The 22,042-nt window shown below is 42.4% G+C and overlaps 1 protein-coding gene across 1 annotated transcript in view; it reads right to left on the reverse strand.

Moving 5' to 3' along the window:
* Positions 1-22,042, reverse strand: part of CREB5 (cAMP responsive element binding protein 5) — a 232,631-nt gene that overhangs the window by 137,645 nt on the left and 72,944 nt on the right. Inside the window, exon 5 of the mRNA XM_088521209.1 lies at positions 19,991-20,163. Within this exon, the coding sequence (XP_088377335.1) occupies positions 19,991-20,163 (173 nt within the window). The remainder of the gene's footprint in view (positions 1-19,990; positions 20,164-22,042) is intronic.

The raw sequence follows: 22,042 nt of genomic DNA on the forward strand, positions 1-22,042 counted from the left end.
ATTGCAGCAGCAATAGAACGGAAGCCCCCAGTTTCTGTGTGAGCTGCCGTTCGCATCCGTGCAGGCAGCAGATGGGCCTGAGGAGTGTGGCAGAGACCCTGACCGTAGATAACATTATATACACTCCTGTTCACTCCTAGAAGCAACTTACCGCAGTTAGAAACAAAGGAATAGATACCCATCCTGCCCTTAGAGGTAGACGAGGGGTTAAGGGGCACCCACATTTGTAAAGCAGGCAAAAGTCCCCCTGTTTTTCTGCATGTGTTAGTGCTGGTGAAAGCAGACATCCAGGCATCAGCCTTTTGCCCAGGCACAGCCCACTTACTTAGTGCAGACGGCTGCCACCACAGGGAATGCGAACCCAGAAACCTTCCTGGAAGGCCCGAACCACCCCATCTGCCATCCTGCAACCTCAACGGCAGGGCAGACCATTCAGCATACACATCTCCATCATCCATCTGTAGCAGTTCATTCACTTCTGCCACTTGCTGAACAGATGTGAAAAGCTACAGGAGCAGAGCTGGAAAGTGACTGCGGCAGTGAGGTAGACGTTAAGCAGACAGCTGAACACTGTCAGGATGGCAGGAGACCCTTTCCATCTCTCCCGTATCATCTCTTCAGCTTTAAAGTCTAGCACTGTTACCACAAGCCTTTCAGTGGTTTTGCTCTGACCATACCACCTCTGGAATCGAGGGGTTACCTGCGGCTCGAAAGCTCCATTTGCAAAGAAAACTTAAACTACTAGGCCCCTTGGACAGAGAAAACCTTGAAAGCCTGACTCAGAATACCCCCACAGGAGCAAAAAACACGTCAAAGAAAAGGATTTTTTTTTTTTTTTGCAATTAAGTAAGTTTGCTGTATACAAGTCCCTAATGTGACAAAAAGATACACCTATCAACAAGAGCAAATACAAGACTGGAAACAGTCCCGTATATGTAAAAGAAACTAATCTACTTTGATGAGGCAGCCAGACTTAGGAGTCAAACAACTTCTGACGGGTTTCAGTGATGCCTCCAGCAGATCCCGCAGTGCCCCCCTGATGGCACCTGAGGCCTGTCATACGGTAACAGGAGACAAAACTTTTGGTCCAGCAGATTTCAAGTGTTGTGTAGCTTAACCTCTACTTCTCTAGAAGCTGATGGTAAGTCTGACTGCCGAAGGGCATATTGCAGAAGCTTCCTCTTTTGATTAACTCATGCCACCAAGGTAAGACAGTTAAAATGGGAAAGTGTCTGCTACCCTAACCTTCTACCACCCAGAGATGAGGAAAAGCAGAAGACTGTCAAGTTCTAGAGACTAGACACTGAAAATACAGAAAAAAAAATGATGTTATGATAACAGGAACATGAGAAAATCCACCAAAGAAGAGATTAAATCAAGTAGGTGTTGGATGATGGCAAGAAAGCAATGTCAGAAATGATGAAAGTGCAGGCCTGGGACCTAGAAGAGCTCTCTTCATTTTCTTGTTGACTGTTGATTCCTTTATGATCTTAAGTGAGCAATGTTGCAAGGAAGTTAGATACTTTAGGAGCAGAAACCATACAGGTTCTTGTGATAACATTTGGTGTCATTAAATAACAGGATTTTTTTTCTGAATATATAGTTCCTTGCCACAGAAATAAAGAATAATGTTATATATTAACGTCTAGCATAAAGCATCATTAATTTGATGGAAGCTCAAAGATACTGCATAAGGTGCTTTAAACTCAGACAAATCAGAATGTTTTTACTAGACTTTCTCCCAGGCATAACAATCATTTTCAGAAAAAGAAATGAGAGTTAATTATCAAAAATGTATTTCATAAAGGCAATAGAATACTCATACACAGAAGAAATGTAAGTAATTAAAAGTAATTTTCTTTAACTTTTCAAAATCAAGACAAAGTTACAGTTAATAAACATTTATTTCAAAGGAGTTCAAAGTCACGTTGAATCAGATTTTCATAAATCCTGCAAACTCTATTTTCTTTTGAAAAAGTACTGTGCTTCACTTTTTTTTTCTCATTGCAGGCAGTCAGTTCTATTACAGTAACCCTAGGACAGTTTAAATCAGGACTCCATTCTTTGCACAATATGAAAAAAAAAGAAAAAAAGATCTACATTAGGAGAAGTACAAGCCTAAAAGTTTCTCCCTTGTCCTCAGACCTTTTCTGACATGCTTTTTTCTGTTTCTTTAAAAGATATTCATTCGGTCACCATTCTTTTTTGTGTTTGTTTTCCTCTATTCTAGGTTGTGCAAGCTTAGTGGCAGATAGAGTATGAGGAAGCTTTCCATCCTAATCCTTTTCCATTACTGAAATTTATGAAACACTGCCAAAAGGCACACTGCCCACAAAAAGTAAATAAAATGAAACAAAAACATTTCGCCAACCAATTCTTGACCATGGGGACATCAGAAAGGCACAGGCAAGAGTGACACTACAGCAGCAAATGTTGGGGGCATATCCATTCAGGTAATTTAAATTAGAAAAGGTGTTTTAAGAAAGAACAGAATTAAGGTTTCCCCATGCCTCAGAACAAAGTCCATTTTCCTTCCCCGTCAAGGAAGGAGACCGCTGGATTCTACAGGGATCTCCACTGCCTTTAATGGACAGTCTATAACAGCCTCGCAGGGCAGCTGGGAAGGTGATTACAGGCCCTCAACAAGTGCTGGGCACGCTCTCCTATCAGCAGACGTGAGCTTCTGGTTGGGCTGTGAGAGCCTGGGGATGTGGGGGACTAAATCCATTACAACATTTTCTGAAAATAGCCAGCATCTTTGAACGGGGACAAAACCGAATTCAAGCACTGGACTGCCCAGCAGCCCTTCAAAGTGAATACCTTTCCAAAATAAATTCCACCTGGTGTACATTCTAGGCTGCTAGAACAGATTGCTCCAAGAACATTTCATGTCTTTTTTTTTCTTTTTCTTTTTTTAACAAGCTATTAACAACAGATGAAGAATAACACCTTTCCAACAATTAATGCAGCCTGGGGCCTAACCAGCAAATCATTATTTCCAAAAAGTCCTATTGAGAGCAAGGCTACGGTAACCTTTCAAAGCTGCCCCCACATCCGACAACAACAATAAAAACGCTGTGCTATTTTTCTTACCTCATAAAGTTGTCATCTCAACACAGCTACACATCTTAGCTGCCACCCAGCCCGTAAACATCCTTCTGTGGGGAAGGTTATCGAAAAGGTCACTGAGAAGCAGCTCAGAAATTATCTAGAGTATTATCTAGAGCCCTCAGATTTCCTGGAGCCTTTGCAGTCTGGTTTAAGACGTGGTTATGTTACAAAGACAGGTATTTCTTGGCCATTTCTAGCCTCCCTGATTTATTAGCTTCTGCTAATGGAGAAAGACTAAGTGTTCGATCTAATCTGATCCTCCAGGCACGCTGGCTGTCAGAGCACCGCTGCTGGTCACACAGGCTCTTTTCCTGGGGCTTCCTCCAGCATAGCGTAGTGTTCTGACAAGAAGGACAGCAGATTCGCTCTGAATAACTAGTTTTAATGCTATGTCTTTTGCAGCTTCTAGTATTAAGCATTGAACACCAGGGTGCCCATGCTGGAACAGGCCTAAGCACTCCCTAACAGGGGGTCCGTCCCCATCACTTTGCAGCAGGCACCTTGCAGGGGCCGGGCAGGAGTCTGCACAGCAGCCAGGCAGCCTGAGAACCCCCTCTAGCACCGTTTAGTCCATCCTGCCAGGTTGCTGACTGCCACCCCCTGCTTCCTTTGGGCACGCACAACACACTGTCGCCTCTCCTCCACATTGGCATGCAGTTGGGAGATCCATAGTCAAGTTTTGCTGACAGTGAAATGGGGATTATGCAAAATGCAGATGCCTTGACAGTATTCAAGAATGAAGGGGCAAAGTCAGCTCCTCCTGAAGAGGAGCTTTTGCTATTTAAAAGCTCTGTGTTCCCAGATTCTAGGGCTGCTTAAAGACTCCTCCCTTTGGACAGTCAAGTGTCTGCACCTCATCAACAGACAATGGAAACGAATCCCAAACCCGGAGCAGGATCCTGCCTGTTCACATCTATTTAACCCTTTGTCAGCACTAGGCTCTTTTCACCAGGCATCCTCCTGCTATGCAATGATGTTGGGATTGCTGGTGCCAGAGAATTAATCTTGCTACCGGTTCCTCTTTTGTCAGAGTGACCTGGTTGACTCTCATCTCTGGGCCAGTAAATCAAGTGGTTCAAGTTCCTCCCCAGGGTTTGGGCTGAATCTCAGTGCTGACCGTGCACCTTCATCCCAGGAGAGAAGAAATACATTGCAGTGGTACAAATCCTCAAGTTCCAGTAAGACATGGAAGCGAGCTCCCTCCTGCCTTCTCCAAACACAGTGCGGGTAGAGATTACTGACCTCTTTATACATTAGGGTGTTTTTCTTTTTCTTTTTTTTTTTCCAATGGATTATAAACGTGGTCTCCTGCAGGGCCCTCCCTGAGGACTTCTGAAAGCCTCTATCTGCATGTCAGCTAGCGCTGCATGTGGAATGACACTGCTGGGGATCGTGGAGGGATGCAATATTGCTGTCTAGCACTTGGCTTTGTTAAGCACACTATTTTTTTAAGTAGGGAAAAAGGACAATGCAAAAAAAAAAAAAAAAAAAGAGAAAGCTTCAAGTGAACACAATACCCGACAGCTTTGTTTGGATTCTGTGAACTCGTAACCCTGCAAGCTCAGTGTGCAGGGTATAAAAGCTCAGGGCTGACAGCTGCGCTTCACTCCTCTCAGGCGCGGGAGGACGGGAGCGCGTGTGCCCCACAGCGAGGCCACCTCCCGCACTGCCATCCCGTGGACCTCCCTCCGGAGGCCGAGGATGCCTCGGAGGAGGGAAGAGTGATGAGCCCCAATTCCTCCTCGCTTGATGGGAGGGGTAATTAAAAGAGGAGAAAGGGAAGGAAAGGGGGAAAAATGCAGGATGCATTTTCTTTGGGCTTTCCCTGGAACTGCCCCTTTGCTTTGGTTAAGTTTGCTTTGGAAACTTTGGGAGTTCATCTCAGCCTCGCATCCATCCCTTCTCCACACTTGGGAAAGCAGCAGAGCGGGTAAGGATGGAAAAGCGCTAGGGCTCAAGTGTTTCCAAATGTTTCGCAGTCATAGGCATTTATCGTTTCTCACCCTCCACCCTTTCACCACTCCCTCCACATAAAATCAGACGTCTGAGCTCAGGCAAGAAGGAAGCCTCCTTTTCCTTTCATAGAAACCCACATGTCCCAGTCCTCTCTTTCTAAAGCATCTCACACAGGATAACTTGCCATAAGGCAATGTCAGAGAGGTGGAGAAAGAGATGCAGTTCAAAGATTTCCCAGGGAGCCAGGTAAACCATGCCATAGCGATTGCTGGGCTCACATATGTACAAAGTTTTAGCCTCGACTGAAAAGAAGGATTAGCAAAACCATTCTCTCACTGTGCCCCCCGCCTTTGATACAAAAACAACAGTTACTTTCTGCTGCACTCTGTGCAAAACGAAGCTGAAATTCGATATTTAAATTATCCCCAAGGATGCATCTGTTGAAAAAGAAGGCATGAGCCAGATCCTCCCTCATGCTTGTTCTTTGTCACAGTCTTGCATTTTGGATCATTTTAAGGAGGAAGAAAGCGCACTAATTCCTAACACTGTCAGTGTTTCAATGAGCGCTGCTATCAATCATTTACGTTCTCACTATTTCTTATTACATTTGGATAAGCAAAATTGCCAATAGTTCAACAAAGTCAACCCGCAGGAAAAAAAAAACAATAGGATTGATTGTGGCCCATTGTCTATTTCTGAGCAGTACAGAAATAGTAAAACAGCATGAGCGTGTGAGAAGCGATCAGGCTGAGAAAGAGCCATAGCACAACTGGGGCAGAGCTTATAAATCCGGCCTGCAGTGCCACTTTGCTGCTGGCTACTTGAATGGCTAGTTGTGTGGCCTTGTCATTTAAGTGCCCTGGGCCTGAATCCAACCTCACTTCCACTATTCTATCTGCTTTACATGGATCCTGCAAAGTGTCATTTGTTTATGTATCAGTGCAAGCATAAAACAGACTTTAGAACCTTTTATTACGGGGATTATTTTCTGAAAGAAAATCACGGCCACAACCTGCTTTACAAAATGTGTATTTTCTTCTTCCAAAGTGAGTTTATTGCTTGTCCTTATATCACCAATAAAGAGAACAATATTGGAATAGCTATTAGATTTTCATATGCAAGATCTCAAGAAAAAAAAAAAGAGAGAAAATAAGAGCTCCACAAAGACGCCACAGCTGGGTGCCTGAACTAGGGTACTCAGCGCCACAGTGTTGCCAGCTGGTGATTTCCTCATGTATCTCACAACTTGGGGTATTTTCAGTAAAATCCCAGCTCCCGCGTTTCTGCACCTGCAGGAAATGTTCCTCTCCCACTTTCAGGACATTTTGAACCCTTGCAATCAAAGAAACGGCTTGAAAACATGACCCAGCATTTCACAATTTGAACTTTTTTTAATTATTTAACTGGGAAACGAAGGAATGAAATATTTCTGGGAATGAAATACTGCTCCCTTGGAATCATGGAGAGCATCCTGAAGTGCCTGCCAAGCTCGGTATTTAACAAAAGGGAGAGCGCGGGGAGAATGTCCCCTTGCAGCCCTCCTCCCTCCCCAAGGCTGGGTCCTCATAAAGCAGAACTGTGTCTGTGCATCTGTGCGCACGGAGGCTTCCTGCCAGTCCCACCGCTTCCGAGAAGCAGCAGCGGCCACCCAGGCTCCCAGCAGTAACGCCCTGGGGAAAAATACACCCCAGCCGCTTGTCTTTGCTGAGTAGTAACCTGGCCACTGCTTAGGAATAGTGATAAAAGGGGCATTTCCTTAAACAAAACAAATCTGTTCTGACATTCTTAACTGAGCTAAAAGAAAGAAGGAGAATCAGCATAGATCTTCCCTGTGTGATTGCTTGCTTCCAGAAAACAAGCAGGCACCGATCTGCAAGCTGAGCCCCTTCCAGGGCAGGGGGAGAGTTCTCAACGCTGGCTACTCTCTGGGTCCCATGCAGCCCCAAAGACATCTCCGGATGATGCCCAACCTTAGGTTTCCGTCAGGCCAAACTGAGAGCCTGTGTCTGAACAGGATCTGGGCCACGTTACCCCAGATGCTCACGAGAGAAGAGGGTGGCAAAGACAGCAGCGCAGCTGACTTTGCATAAGGAAGAGCGAAGAAAGCTCTGAGAGAGACACATCAGGCCAGCTGCTGGGGGAAAGGAGCCATCCACTCTGGATAGCAGTTGTGCTCCGGAGCCAGGAAGCGGCGCTCTGTTGTTGATAGCCAGGAGGCTTCGTGCCAAAAGCAGAATGGCATGAGGTTTGTGTTTAAGTGTCTCGGAGATACCAGAAAAGGGATGAAGCCCAAAAAAGCTTTTCCTCCAAGACAGAATATGATGTGCACAAGAGCTGTAGGCCTGATCCTTTTCTCTTAAGGCCAGAAATTACTCCTGAAGCCCTGGAAAATTGTTGTTACAGAGCAAACAGTGCAAAAAATTTGACCCACTGAATGATACTGGTATCAGCCCTTTCATTCCCTTTGGATGTAAATTGTATCCTTCTCCTGAAGTTAGATGCACTACCTGGGCACATTTAACACTGTTTACCTCCAACCAGACACTCTTGAGGGCTTCAGGACTTCAACTCAGTGTCTCGTTGGGCAGCGGAGAGAGAAATAAGCGAAGCCAGTTTTGAACTGCTCCCAGTGTACATACTTGTTCCACACATAAGGCCTACCTAATGTCAGCAGAGAGTGTTGGCAAATGAAAACTACACACACATCTATTTGTATCATGAAAAAGGATTGCAAATAAAACTCTTATTTTCTTATCCTCACATATTTGTGCTCTTATTGTGCCAAGTATTTTAAATGTCAGCTCCTCAGAATTATGTCAGAGCTCTATGACCAATCCCCAAACTATGTGCATCAATGGGAATATCAGTGATTCTACAGCACATCCAAACTTTCCCTGAAACACTGCAAATAAAAGACTGAGGGTTTAGAATTGCTTTTTAAACCAAACATTTATTTTAAAAGATAAGAGAGTGTCTATTGTGGTGCTAAAAGCTGAGAACAACATTACTTTATATATGGCAGTTTTTAAATACATCACTCATATTTCTTTAAGAGGGGAAAAATTGGCTGTAGTTGCAATCAGTCTTAATTCATTCTTTATTGCTGCTCTGGTTCTGTGTTATTTGAGCTGGTTTAACTGTTAAAAGCGTTTCAAATGTTCACATGGTCTGCATTAGGTTACAGAATAAAAGTAAGTACGGCCCACCAAATGTAACTTTCTGAAATGCAAACCACATGAATTTGATTTCTTTGTGGTACAACTTTAATTGGGTTCAGAGGTCTCTCAGTCTTACCTGTCTATCTGCTCTCCGATGGCCCGACCTGATAAGGCTAATACAAAGAATCTGAGAATGTGATCCAAACTGATTACTCCCCGCTACAGCACCCAGCTTTATTCCAGACAGCACCAGCCCTTTAGCCTCCTTCGTGTTCGGGCTGTAAGGTTGAACCCTAGAGCCGGTATTGAACTGGCAGTGGAAATGTCACAACCCGCAGTAAAAGATCATGTCCCCCTGCAGCCCTGCAAGGCCAGAGAAGCAGGGAGGGAGAAAGTGTCTGTGAGCAACTCGCAGTGTTCATGTATCCCAAAAAACATGCACGTGCATGTGTGCTTGTAGTTCCACACCATCCCATCCACACAGGGAATGCATCCACCACACACCACACGCACCACAGAAGCATCTGCAAACAGAAGCCAGAGCAAGGCCCGAAGTCTTCAGGGATGGACCTTCAACTCATTTCAGATTTTCTTCTCCTTCCTTTTGACAATATCCGGGGTTTCCCTAATGCCAATGACTCATCGCTTGCACACCAACACTCCTCTCTTGTATCCGCTCATGCCAATGAACTGACATTTCTGCTCTTTCCTATCCAGAAATCTGTGTTGTACCTCAGCACCAGCAAGGAAAGCATCGAGCAACAGGAGCTCCTGTGCCCACCTTGTCTCCTGCGATCCAGCCTATAAAAAACGACCTGCACCAGCTTGTGGGAGCAAATCTGCTAAATTTCTGAGAAGAAATGAAGGGAGAACAGGAGAGGCAGTGTTCAACTACCTCCCTCCATACAAAGCTTCTTGCTAAGAAAGCAGCATTTCAACAACACAAATACCAGAAGTTCCAGTTTGCTTTTCTGTTTTGCAGATGTATAGCATGGATGTTGAAAAAGTAGCATAAAAAAGATATGCACAGTGCTTACAGTTCTTTGAAGAACACACCACAGAAAGGAACACTTAGCAGACCCAATAAGAGGTAAATAATATAAGCCAATATTGAAAATTACTTGACTGCAACTTCTGCTGCAATTGATGCGTTTCACTCACAGAAGTAAATCGTTAGCAGGTAAAATTGACAAGTCACCATCTAGTTCAGGCAAATTACATTTCGTTTTCCCCACTAGAAGACCAAAAAAAAAAAATCTGACTTTCAGAACTACTGTAGTGAATTGTTTTAGGTTAATATTCTTCATCCTAATTCCCCGGAGCTGTTGCTGCTTTGGTCATCTTTATATAGGTAATTACAGAACATGGTTCTTTACTGGCAGAGTTGTTCTCTCAAGTAATTTCCAATGGTGAACATAGGTGCACTAATAAACGAGGTTCTTTAATTTGTTCCTTTTTTTGTTGTTTTTTGCAATAAACAGTATTCACAATATAACTTTAGCTCTTCACTCATCATGCATCTAACGAGGGAAGGCCTGCAAACAAGGTTGGGGGTTGTCTTCTATTTTCCTGTTCAAATACTGGACAAGCAGAGAAGCACGAAGGAAAGGTATATGGCAGTGGTAGGCTTTTAATGTCCACATGGTGTGGTTAGTTTGCCTTTGAGTCATTGCACTGTCCTCAAGGACATAATCTTACTGTTTCCCAACTTGGTCATAAGGAAAATTAAACATTTCCAAGGATCTTTCCTCCAAAACAAGAATTAGTATTTTTCCTTTGAGGTTTGAGATGTGGTTTTGCTTTTGTTCTCAAAGCCCATTTTCTTTTATATGTCGATTTTTGCTTCTCTCTGCATTTATGGGTTCGACTTGGGTCCAACATTGATCTTAACATTTGCTTTATAGGAGTTAGGGCCCCACAACCCTTGATGTTACACTAATGTGCAACAAAAAGATCCCAGCTACTAGGCTGTGTAGAGAAAAAGACCAGACTGGAAGGGACCTCGGCTTTCTCCATAGAGAAATACACTTTCACTTGATGGCTTCTGGAATGAACTTTGCTTATTATGTTTTATATAGATTTTGAATAAATCCTTTGAGTCACAAATTTCTTATTGGAACAACAGAGCTATATAGAGGCCAGGGGAAAAGTTGGAAGCAAGTATGGATTTTCTTCCCTGTCATGGAGCCCAGAATCCATATCTTTCTCCACATCCATTTAGTAGGGCATAAAGGGAACTCACTCGCTGCTTTCTTCCAACTTTCTCTGCTACTTCACAGTAGAAATATTATCCTGCTTCCTATTTTATTTCCCTGTAGATTACAAACAACTTAGACATTCTAGGTCTCTTTTCTATGTGGGCCTGCAACGCACAACAGAGAACACAGGAAACAAAATAGGCTAAAATGAAAATTAATTGTAAAGAGGTAAAATTTTGCATAAGAGTCTTCCATTTGGCGTATGTACTAACTAGCTCTGATTTTAAGTATCTACTGATTGCCTCTCTTCAATATAGGATTAGTTTAATATGCATGCCATGCAGCTTCAGGCAAACAAACCCATTTGAACCTTGTGAATGTAATGTGATAGATAAAACTTCAAATTTGGCCTACTTTCTTTTTATGTTTTCTATTCCCATGCAATTCTTTAAATGTTTTATCAGTGTTTGAGCCAGAGTCAGCTGTCCACAACAGCCTGCTGAGTTTAACAGGCCTTTTTGTTTGGCTGAATATCTGCATATCTGCAGCCTGCTTTCATAATGCTCACTGATATGTGCTGCCTCAAAAACCTGCATCAGCAACTCGCAGCAATAATTAATTAATGATGTCCAGCACAACAAAAGGGAGATTCCTCCAGGCACTTCAAGCCCACAGATCATCTCTCCAGGGGCAGTTTCCAGCAGCAACACAAGAGTACACACGGAGAGCACAAGCTTGACCCATGAAGGCGTTAGGAGAGTTTCCTGCATCCCGCTCTGCCCAGGTACAGCACAACTTTATCACTGGGATCCGACCATCTCCAAAGAATCTTTCTGTGCAATGCAGGGACAATACTACTGCATATTGCAGGCAAAGGGACATATCTGTCAGAAAAGGAACATAAGTATTCAGCTACAGCCAGCATTTGTTTCCTGATGGCCGTTCTTTGAGATCAGATGCCCCCCAGGCAGCACCTTGCAGCTGAAGAACAGTCAGATGGTGCTTTCCAGACAACAAATGCAGCAGCCTATCTAAAATGTGACAAGCAGCACATGGCATAAGGGGAATGAGACACCACAACAAACCCTGGTGTGGTGTTGGGAATACACCCAGCTACAGGCGTGAGGGTGGATGGTGACAGTGGCCTGAGCTTCAAGCCCAACCAGCTGATCAGCATGAAATCTCATTTTCATTATTCTTTAAAGAACTTCCCATAATGTTCTGTCTATATTCTTTTGGGGTCATCTTGCTTTCAAAGGTAGGGTTGTCATGTTTTTGTCTTGGAAGTCACAGACATTCCTGGGAGAAAAAAAAAAAGGATCTCTAAAGAGATCCTGATATATGCCAGTCCTATATAAAACTGTTTAATGCCAGGACTGCTGAGAAGCAGAGCATTCAAAATGAACACTGAACAGTCTTCACAGAAAATTATGAATTCCTCAAAATGTACAAAAAATGTCAGACTGGACTTGAACCACGTTACTTTTTGGAATGGTATCTCTGACTGTTAAATGTACATAATCAACCTCTAAATGCCAGTGAGATGAACAAATGGTTCAAAACAAGTACTCCATTCAGGATGAACATATCTGACTCCTTACCAGCTCTAGAAAATTGTAAGCTGTTTCAGAAAACAGCTCTTTTTTTGATCTCTAATGAATACCAAAAATAACCATTTTCATGGGCAAAATCTTATCATTAGAAGGAGTAAAAACTGGTAGAAGACTAGACTATTTGATGCACTCTGTCTTTTTTTTATCTCACCAAAAAGAGCAGGACAAGGGGAGAAAGAAGAATACAAAGATGCAAGCAAAGGATAGAGAACAACAACACACGCAACTTTTGTGAGCATAACTTCCTCTTATATCTAATGCGTATACACTCTGTATCTAACATATATATATATATATATATATATATATATATACACACACACACAGTGTGTCAATTTTTAGAATTAAAAAGAAGAGAAATATTAGTGAGTCCTTACATTTTATAGCACTGGGTAGTCTGGATGTTATGGTTAAAGAAGTTAAAGATAAGGTAACACAATATGAAAAAAAAGTCTCCAGGAGGTATGTACAACTCTCTAAAGACTGTCAAGTAAGCCAGAGATTCAGATTCCACTTATTTGGAGACTTGTCCACTGAAAATTTTTTACTACTTCACCAAGGTTTTATGGCCCCTATCAGAACAGCTGCGATTCACTTCGCTTGCAGCAGAGGAAGCTGGTAATAGCTCAAAGATTGCCCCCTTCGTTTCGTAAACTAATTAGGAGTTGGATTCTGCAACTGGACTAACACAACTCCTTTTTTTTTTTTAATTGGCAAAGTTCCACTTCATTGATGTGAGCTCAGAATAAAGGTCTCTATTGGCAGAGCACAGATGCTTCTAGCAGCAAATGTTTCTAAGGCACATTCTTTAACTTCTGTCTTCCAAGGAATATTCTTCCCACGTTCATCAAAATGAGCAATTTTGACTCTACCAGCAGGTAGAGTCTAATCTAATCACCAATTCCTTATCCATCTCAGTAATTTGTTACTAAACTACACTAAGAGAATTTATAATTATGATTTACTATGTGGAACTCTGCTAAAAGTTCTCCATAATGACCGATTTTCCCCCTCTACATCAAGTATCTTTTCAGGTGCTCAAAAGAAGACATTTTGGTAATACTGTCATCTTAGATTTACCTGTACTTTATATATAAGTTATGTTGTGTGTATTTTTTCAAATGCATAATTGGCTTGTCCATAGTATAACCAAAGCCATATACGGGCCTTACAGGGACCATAACATATCATTGATTTCTAAATTCAACTCATAATTTCAGCTAATGGGGAGGCATGCTTTTACAGATGGTAAAATAGGATCCATACACTTTATGCTTAGGCTATAACTCTTCTGTTTTCCCCAGGAATTTCTCTCTGAACTATAGCCATTACTTTTCAGTCAAGTGCCAGATTAAAAAAAAAATAATGAATGCTCCACTAACTGTATTTACATCTCTTTAAAATTATTCAAAAATACACTGTTGAGACAAGGCATGTAAAACCCAGGTGGTTTCTGTTCACATCAATGCCAACTCCTTTGTTGAAATAGATACAACTAAAATGTCTTAGTGAGCAATGAATTATTTTTTATCAGAGTTATTTATACCTCAAGCTCTTTGCTTTGCAGTCACTCATTGTAACTACAGTGCTGCCACCACCAAGCATTTAAGCACTGCTATGAAATGGGATGGCATGAGGCAGCATCTCAAAGCTTCTTCACTCTCTGGAACCTGCAAATTCTTCACATAGATTATGAAAACAGGAAAGAAAAAAATAAAAATAAAGGAACCTCATGCCAAACAAGGTCTAAATTGTTTCAGTTAGTATTTTATGGAGCTTAGGTACCTGTCAAACAGGCTGACACTTGGATAAAACACATACTGGAATCAGGCATCAAGGCACGTTAAGCGAAAAGCGGTGATGAAGAGCAGAGCTGTGTGATTCAGCTATGCAGAGCTCTAATGAACATTTCTGCTCTAGGTTGCACCAAGCCCACAGCAACTCTGAGATCTTCTTACATCCGAAAATGATTTTACATCTGTTTTAGTTCAAAGAGTCACATAAATCAGAAGCTTTGACTATAAATTTTGATGATACTTTTAAAGATGATTTTTACTTCATGTATAATAGATATATACTGGATGTATGTAACCACTAAAATTAAGCAATCAATGCTGTATTTTCCAAGTTCCGTGTATATCTCTTAAGCCCTACTTACAGCTCACTTTGATGCAAAAGCTGACCTATCCATCTGAAGGTCCAGCATTTCTATTCAGAGACAGAAATAGGTGCAGCACACTATTCTGACCTCACTTTCCTATTGTCCTTGGGTGGAACAAGCTTTCTAGAACAGAAACTTCGTGTTTCATGGCTTAGAAAATGATTATGTAAGATCTGCTTGAGTCATCCCTGTCATTCCTGCCTTCCTGAAACAACTACAGAGAGAGTGGAATAGCTAGTGAAAATGGAAAATAAAGTTTCTCTTGAGAAGAAAAGGCAACAATTCTAATAGAAGTCAGTGACCAGGGAACCACACAATATCCATGAGACTTTATTGTTGTTATTGTTGTTCTTGTAAGGAATAAGCAGCATCTCTAATATACTTACGACTTTGGTTAAGCAGAAAACACCAGTGTGTCTACCAAGCATGTGCCTTTCAGGATAACAGTTGCCTTCAAAAGTCAGATAAGAAACACACTAAGCTGTTTCCATTCCTGGTTGACAGGCTACTTATTACATAGCTAATGATCTCCCTTTCAGTTCCATGAAAGTCATTTTGATATATCTGAGCACTTCCAATCTCCCCTTGAACCTTACAGCAAGAAACAGGTTTTGGGAAGGCATGGGAGTATGTGGTTTGGGATGCTAGAGAGATAATCACCCCTTCCTACAGCAGTTGAAATGCCAACTGGAGCTGCTTTTTACTTTGTCTTGCCAACTCATCAGTGTAGGGGGGAACTGAATCAGCAGCTCCTGAACACATCAGTGCAAACAACAGGAGGAACTGAGGCACAGACAGAGCTTTCAAAGGTCACACGTAGACCAGCACAGCTCAGTGTGTAGGGAAACATGAACATCCTGGTAATAGCTAGCAAAAAGGGAAGAAACAGCCTCAGAGGCTGCCTTTCTTCCCACATAAAACCCATTTACTGTCCTTACTCTACGAGACAATTTGGTTCTGAGAATGGTCCATTCATAATAACTTCCTAAGCAATCCACCTGAGCTGGTGGCTACTGTTCATGTGTGGCTTGATGGGATTCCACATTAAGATTGGCTGAAGCCAGCCTAGTAGAACAAACTACAGAAAACTTGTCAAAAAAGCAGTCACATTAAACAGTGAATAAAGCTAAAACTTTGAGGATAAAGACAGAAGAAAAATAATTGGACAGAATGTCACTGTCAGATGTTTTCCCTTCCCATCTCTCCCTTTTCCTCCCCTCCTGCTGATCTAATACATATTCTTAAACTCTGCACAGCAAAAGCTGGGGGATGGACCTGGTAAAGTGACAAAGAGGTCAGTTGATATCTGTCAGCAAATGTTTCTTCTCCCCTCATCTCACACCACTCTGCGGCACTACAGCTCAAATAGATGAGTTGGAACAAAGGCTGTTCTCCCAGGTTTCCTAGGAAGGGAACTAGTCTTTGAATTTAATAAAAGTCCATGGCACACATTCCTCCAGTTTTCTGGTAGCTTTAAGAAAGACATGTGGAGATACACAAAGCTCTGAGAGAGTTAGCATTCTATTCCAGTGCCTTTGTGAACCAGGTGCATTACGGAAGGATTCCTGCATCTGAACTTTACAGAAGACTTCTCTGTGTCCTTGAGCTGTGACAGACGGCAGCCGAAGCCTGTAGGAACCCAAGCAGTAGCTGCACTCCCGGGTAGCTTGTTGCTCTTGTGAAAGCCCTGTGGTTGTCAGAGAGCAGCCGTCTCCTTCCGCCACCTCAGGTCTCTCGGAGAGAAATTATTTTCATTTTCCAAATGAAAATAAGGACTCCAAATAAGGAGTCTGCTCTTCATTGTCTCCCTGAACCCACTACATGCGGTTTTCATAACCATTCCGTTTCACATGCCCCTCAGTTCGGAAAGCATCTGATCCCAGGAAAAGATGATAAGCTGGAAAGAGAGATGCGTGACAGCAGGAGAGGGAAAAGAGATGAACTGGAAGGAAATGCATAGGTGTTAAAATCAGTGCTGCACGTAGAGACTAAAAGGCTGTCCTCCCAGTGGTACTAGGATTCATCTGTACATAAAGGCACCAGGGCCATCTTTCAAACCCCTCTCGTTGCCATCTTCTACCTGCTTGCATTTCACCAAATGTGGTTGCAATCTTCTTCCTTCTGATGCTATGCCAGAAGACCATCTTATCTTGATTAAAATTCTCGACCACACTTTGAAAGCAGATGATCTGTATCACATGGCTAGTGTTGTATGTCCACTTTGGAGTCTGAGTTCACTGAAAGTGGACTCACATCTCTTTATTTAGTATAGCGTTAAGAAGCTGCTGGATCTGTGACAACCTGAATCTTTTGTGTTTCCTTTCAGAGTGGTACCAGTGAGTTTCACACTGGAATAATTGCTAGTTGTTATGTCTGCTATTAGCTTTAAAAACAGCAGCAGGAGGACCAAGCTGCAGCCACCTAAAGACTCTTTGCTGGCCTAAAAAAATATATCTTACCCAGGCCCAGATAAAGCATGCCCAGATAAAGCAACCACTGTCCTGTGTTGACACTAATTTGTCTGACTATAATTTCACATTCACTGCTGAATATTAGTGAAAAAAGGAGTTATTAAAAAAAAAGAGGAGACAAAAGCAGCTATTGTACACGCTAAGTCAGAGCCCTGTGCCTTGAGCTGATGCAGCTTATCTGCCTTTCCATACCTTTGACAAATGTATGTCTTGTATCATTTTTCTCCTCTTCCTCCATATGCCTTACTGCTTTTCTTCCATGTAACTTATCTCCAAACAAGGTGTCATTAATCAGCCAAAGACACCCTTCACTGTTAAGTGCTCCTCAACTGATTTTTCATCAGCACAAGTAGTTACTAGTTACCGCATTCCTCCCACATGCTGAAGACCTTGGGGGTAGCAGAGGGCAGGGGGCTAGAGATGGCCTCACCACATAAATACTACCTGCAACCTCTGCAGCAACCCTCTGATAATAATATTGCTCTTTGTTCTCAACCAGGACAAGGTGGGACTGCGCCCCATCTTCTTTTTTAAGTAACTACCTTCCATGCTCTTCCCTTTTTTTCAGATTAAACTGGCTGGATGCCTGTTCAGTAGTAGCTGGAGCTTAATACCTGAAACAACGTGCATGTATGTGCTATGCCAGTAAGGCTTGCCCAACAATGCTCATTCTGCCATGTTTTCCCATGCCTTGTGTCGATATTTCATTGTATTTTCAAGCTCCCTGAGCCAGAGTGGGTGATTGATAGAAAAAAAAAGAGAAGGAGGAAAGAGATAAAGAAAAGAAAAGAGGGGGAATGGCATTGCTCAGGAACGTTGCCTGTTCCTCACCACGAAACACGGTGTGCGCCGGCACAGGTGGGTCCCGCTCACGGAGCGCTGCCCGCGAGCAGGGTCTAAATGGGGACTTTCACTGCTGCTCTCTTGTTTTCCTTGGAGAAAGGCCATCACAAGCATTCGCAGGTGGCTTGGCCATAGCCTGACAGTAAAATATTTGTGGTTGCGATAAAAATCAGAATAGTCCTACAAGATGGTTCTTTCTAACCTTCAGGGCTTGATCCTGCCGCTGCGGAGCTCAGTGAGAGTTTCACCCATTTCATGCTCGGCTGTTTTTACTGCTCACTAAAACGCATATTCTCTGGCACAGCTTTCCGTGTTAAGGCCTCGTGCACCCTTTGGGGCAATTTCGGATGTTTTAAAAACAGGTGGAGCCCAACCCCAAACCACTGATTTGAGCACCTCAGAATCTGGGCTAATTAAAAAGCTGAACTTTCACAGCTTTGTAAGGCCAGACCAAAACCACCAAACTTTGCAGAGTTTGTAAATATGCTCTGAATCTTCTAGTTATAACCCATCTGGTTTTATCTCCAGCCGCCGAATATTGAAACCCTAGTGCAGTCTGTATCCCTCAGGAACGATGCTTGGACATCATTCTGAGCACATTTAGAAGGATAAAAAGAAGATAAATGGAAATGACAAGATATGTTCTTTGAATAAATAAACAGGGAAAAGACTGCAGGAAAAGCAGGCAAACAACAGGATGCTCAACTCTTTGCCAAGTAGATAAAGTCCAAAATGCAGCAATTATCTCCTAGGACACACCACGGAAAAAAAAAAAGCAAAACTTCCTAGGCAGAGGGAAGAATGGGGAGCAGAGGAGGTCACAACACAAGCCTCATTCACACACCAGCTCACACGGAGGCTGAAGTGCTGACAATTGCCTCCCAAGAGAGATGCTTTAGACTCAGACTTAGGAGATATTTGTGTGAATCAGTCACATGGGAGAATTAAGATATGTCATGACACAGTTTCCCAAATGAGACACTCACCCCTGAGTAGGAAATCGGCCTTTTTATCCCAAATCCCTCTAACTTTGGAGAGTCTAATCATCATGGCTTTGGACCAACACAAACCTAAAACCTGACTGACAGGGTCTTGCAAAACCACATGCAGTTTTTCCTCATTATATAGAAACAATTGATTGGAAGCCAAGTACAGTCACAAATAAAACACCTCACCGCTGAGTATTAAAAGTTGTTTGGGGTAGTTTTTAATGAGAATCATAATTACCACTACACCTATTCAGCCACAATTTGGACAGGCAGTTTAATCACCCTTAGCCTGAATAATGACATTAACTGCTTTGTTTTTTACAACTGAAAAATAGTTTCTTCCTCCCTGAGTCTCTGTCTTCAAAGAAAAGGGGATGTATGTAAGAAGACGACTTCAAAAGTTGTAAAAAACTTTCTTGGGAGCTCAAAACAGGTTTTGGGGACAGAGTTCTCATTTTGCATGTAGCTGTGGAGCAGTCTGAGCCTTAGACCACCCTGGCCATCCAGGGCACTTGCAGATGGAGAGCTGGGCTCTGTATTCTGCCCCAGCCACCAAGATCCCTGAAAGAAAACTCAGCAGTAACTGGATTTTGAGTTTTCAGTGCCAGGACTTCACTTTCCAGTTTTACTCTGAAGAAATTGCAAGTTGCTCATCAATTATTTACACGGTGACTAGGGACAGAGACTGCTTTTGTACTTATCATGTAATGGATGTGACCAAATTACAAATAAGAGATAATAAATGTAAACTGCTGTCCATTGGTTCAAGTTTTATGCATATGTTTTCATCCATAAAAAAACTCAAATTCTCAGAGCTATGGCACAAAAAGTTGTGCCCTCAAACCATCCAGGCAGTTTCTGTATAATTAAAAACAAGTTATTGTGACTTATGAGGACCTCATGTTGGCTTCAAGGAGCCAATGTGCTTTTGTGCTGTTCTCCAAATATGAGCATACATACAACTGGCATTTAAGCCAATACAACAAGCACCCACACTGTCAATTTGTGGGAATAAACATGGATCCGTCATCACAAATTGAGCAATTGTTCTCAGACGTATCTGTGCCAAACTCCATTATCTAGAGAGTCTTCTTATTTTGCCTTCAACCATTTATCAGAGGTAGAGTACCTAAGAAAGACTACTCCTACTGAGAGCTCCAATTTCCCACTGAAGAAAGTGAAAGGGTCACCTCCAAAAATACGGGGTCTTTCTTCCCAGAACAGCTATAGAAAAAACATGAACTTTGAATGTAAGCAGATAAACACAAAGCACTGCAAGGGAAAGCAGGACTTCCCTGCAAGCTCAAAACTCTGCCCCTGATGAACCAAAGTGACAGGTCTGGAATAGCTCTCATATCCTGGCCATCTTCCCCCTGAAGTGCAGCTTGAATAATAGGGGTTCCTGCTGCCTGGTGACAAGATCAAGTTATTCCACAACATTAAAAACCAAGAGGCCCACCTCTAGTTCTAGCGGCACTAAAAGGCCTTACCCAATCTGTCGGTTTGTAGAAGGTGCTTGTGTGATGACAGAACTGGACTGTGGTGACGGCATGGCCTGCTGGATCACCACGCTGGTGTCGTGGTTCGGCATCCGCGCGCTGCTGAGCTGGTGAGCGCCCGCGCCGGCCATGGCGCCTCCCACGGGGTTATGCATGGAGATATTCTGTGAAAGGAAGAGAAATGGTGGAAAGTGAGAAGGGAAGTCTTGTTCTCGCTTTGTGTTCTGCAGGACTACAATGGGGAATCTGAAAGCATCAACAAAATGAAAAGTTAATGTCTCTTGGCAAATCCCAAGTCAATAGATCTTGTGTAACCAACGCTAAAAAGAAATGAAAAATAACTAGCAGAGTTATTGCAGAGTAATATAAATGGAAAAATACCTGCAAGTTGACTAATCACTCTTCTGTGATTCTGACTTGTGATTTATAATGAGGACATTTAGCACATATTCTGACTGAATATGATATATATTTTGTTTGAAAATGACTTCTGGAGTGAGTGCATGGCACTTTGATTTACTGCGCGGGTTGTTTACTGTGTACTAGGTCTGCTCAGACTGACAAGCAAATCAAGTTTTATGGTCCCAGAGTAACAAACACTACATGGTACATCACAAAACAGTCATTTCTGTTAGCCTCCATGTATTCTTTATAGCAATATTATGCTAGAGCCCTACAATAATAGCATTATGTTTTCAGATATATAGCCTATGCTTCAGGTAGCTTGGACTCCTTTGAAAGTTCTTTAACAGATCACAGATAACTTACATGTACAGACTGTAGAAAATAGCAGTCAAGGGAAAGGAAGATATGGGGGGAAAACCGTGGAAGATGACGATACTACTAAGGAGGGAATTCCAAAATAGAATTTATCTTGTATTATCCCTACACATACAATACACATTGTTGCTAAACCACAGAGTTTGACTTGGCCTGGGTGTAAAAATAAACAAGAACCTGAAGCCAGAGATAACCTGCAGTGTATACAGGGAAAGATACAGTAACCCTGAGAGCATATTTTTCCTATCAAGGACCAACCAGTGGATTCCTAGCAGGAAGAGGAAAAAAAAAAACCCTTTACATCCACACTCTCACATCAAGACTCAGGCAAAGCATCTTCCATGACCACTTCAGGACTGAAAATAAAGTTCAGTTTCACGACAAATTCCAATTTATAACCCTATTCATTTAGGAAAACCGGAAAACACAAGGAAAACACATAGGCAAAGCTGGTGAGAAAACATGAAAGGAACTCCATTCTCTGCTCAAAACTGGAGGTCGGGAGATCAGACAGTATTCTACAGTGAACACAGGGAGAATATATTCAGTTGTCACTTTTACAAAAAACTACAAAACTTCAGCATAGGGAAGAGGGAGTAAACAACAGTGCTGGTGCCGCTGCTGAATTCTGATGTTCTTTCTCAGACAGAGAACGTTCAATGCGGTAAGACCTCTGATTCACTCTCTGTTTTGAATCCAGATTTAAAGAAAGCTTCCACCTAAACTGAAACAAGAATAAATGCTTTAGATGACGTTTTTACATGGAAAAGAGCCAGCAAAAGAGGACTCAAGTTGAGGTTCTTAGCTGTCATCCCCCACTCTACAAATTCTTAAATATTTCAGATGGTTTCTCAGGCTACTATGGACACAGGGATCTCTCCTGTTCCTCCTGCAGGAGCTGTTCCAGTTTTCACAAACAGATAAAGAAGCAGAGGGGCTGAGTACAGCCTCAGGGTTGGGCCACTCACACCACATGTAGAAGACCCAGCTTTGAATCCCCATTCCAGTAAATAATTTACACAGCATGAGTCAGGTCCATCAGGAGAAGAGTCAGTATTTACTTGGGAGCGTGGATTGCGAGAGGAAGCCAGGCCAAAGACTAATGGTAATTTTTCATACCCCAGTTGTACCATCAGGCTCTTGTAAGAGTAACCACCTCAGATATGTGGATTTTTTTTTCCACAAGAATTTCTCTCTGACTTAGCACTTTCCTATAAAAATATCTCTTCTTCAGTGTATTAGCATTTTCTATTGAAAAACTGT

This window comes from Tinamus guttatus, unplaced genomic scaffold, assembly GCF_059628265.1.
Source record: "Tinamus guttatus ecotype Peru unplaced genomic scaffold, ASM5962826v1 Tinamus_guttatus_pri_ptg000115l, whole genome shotgun sequence".
NCBI classification, from domain to species: Eukaryota; Metazoa; Chordata; class Aves; order Tinamiformes; family Tinamidae; genus Tinamus; species Tinamus guttatus.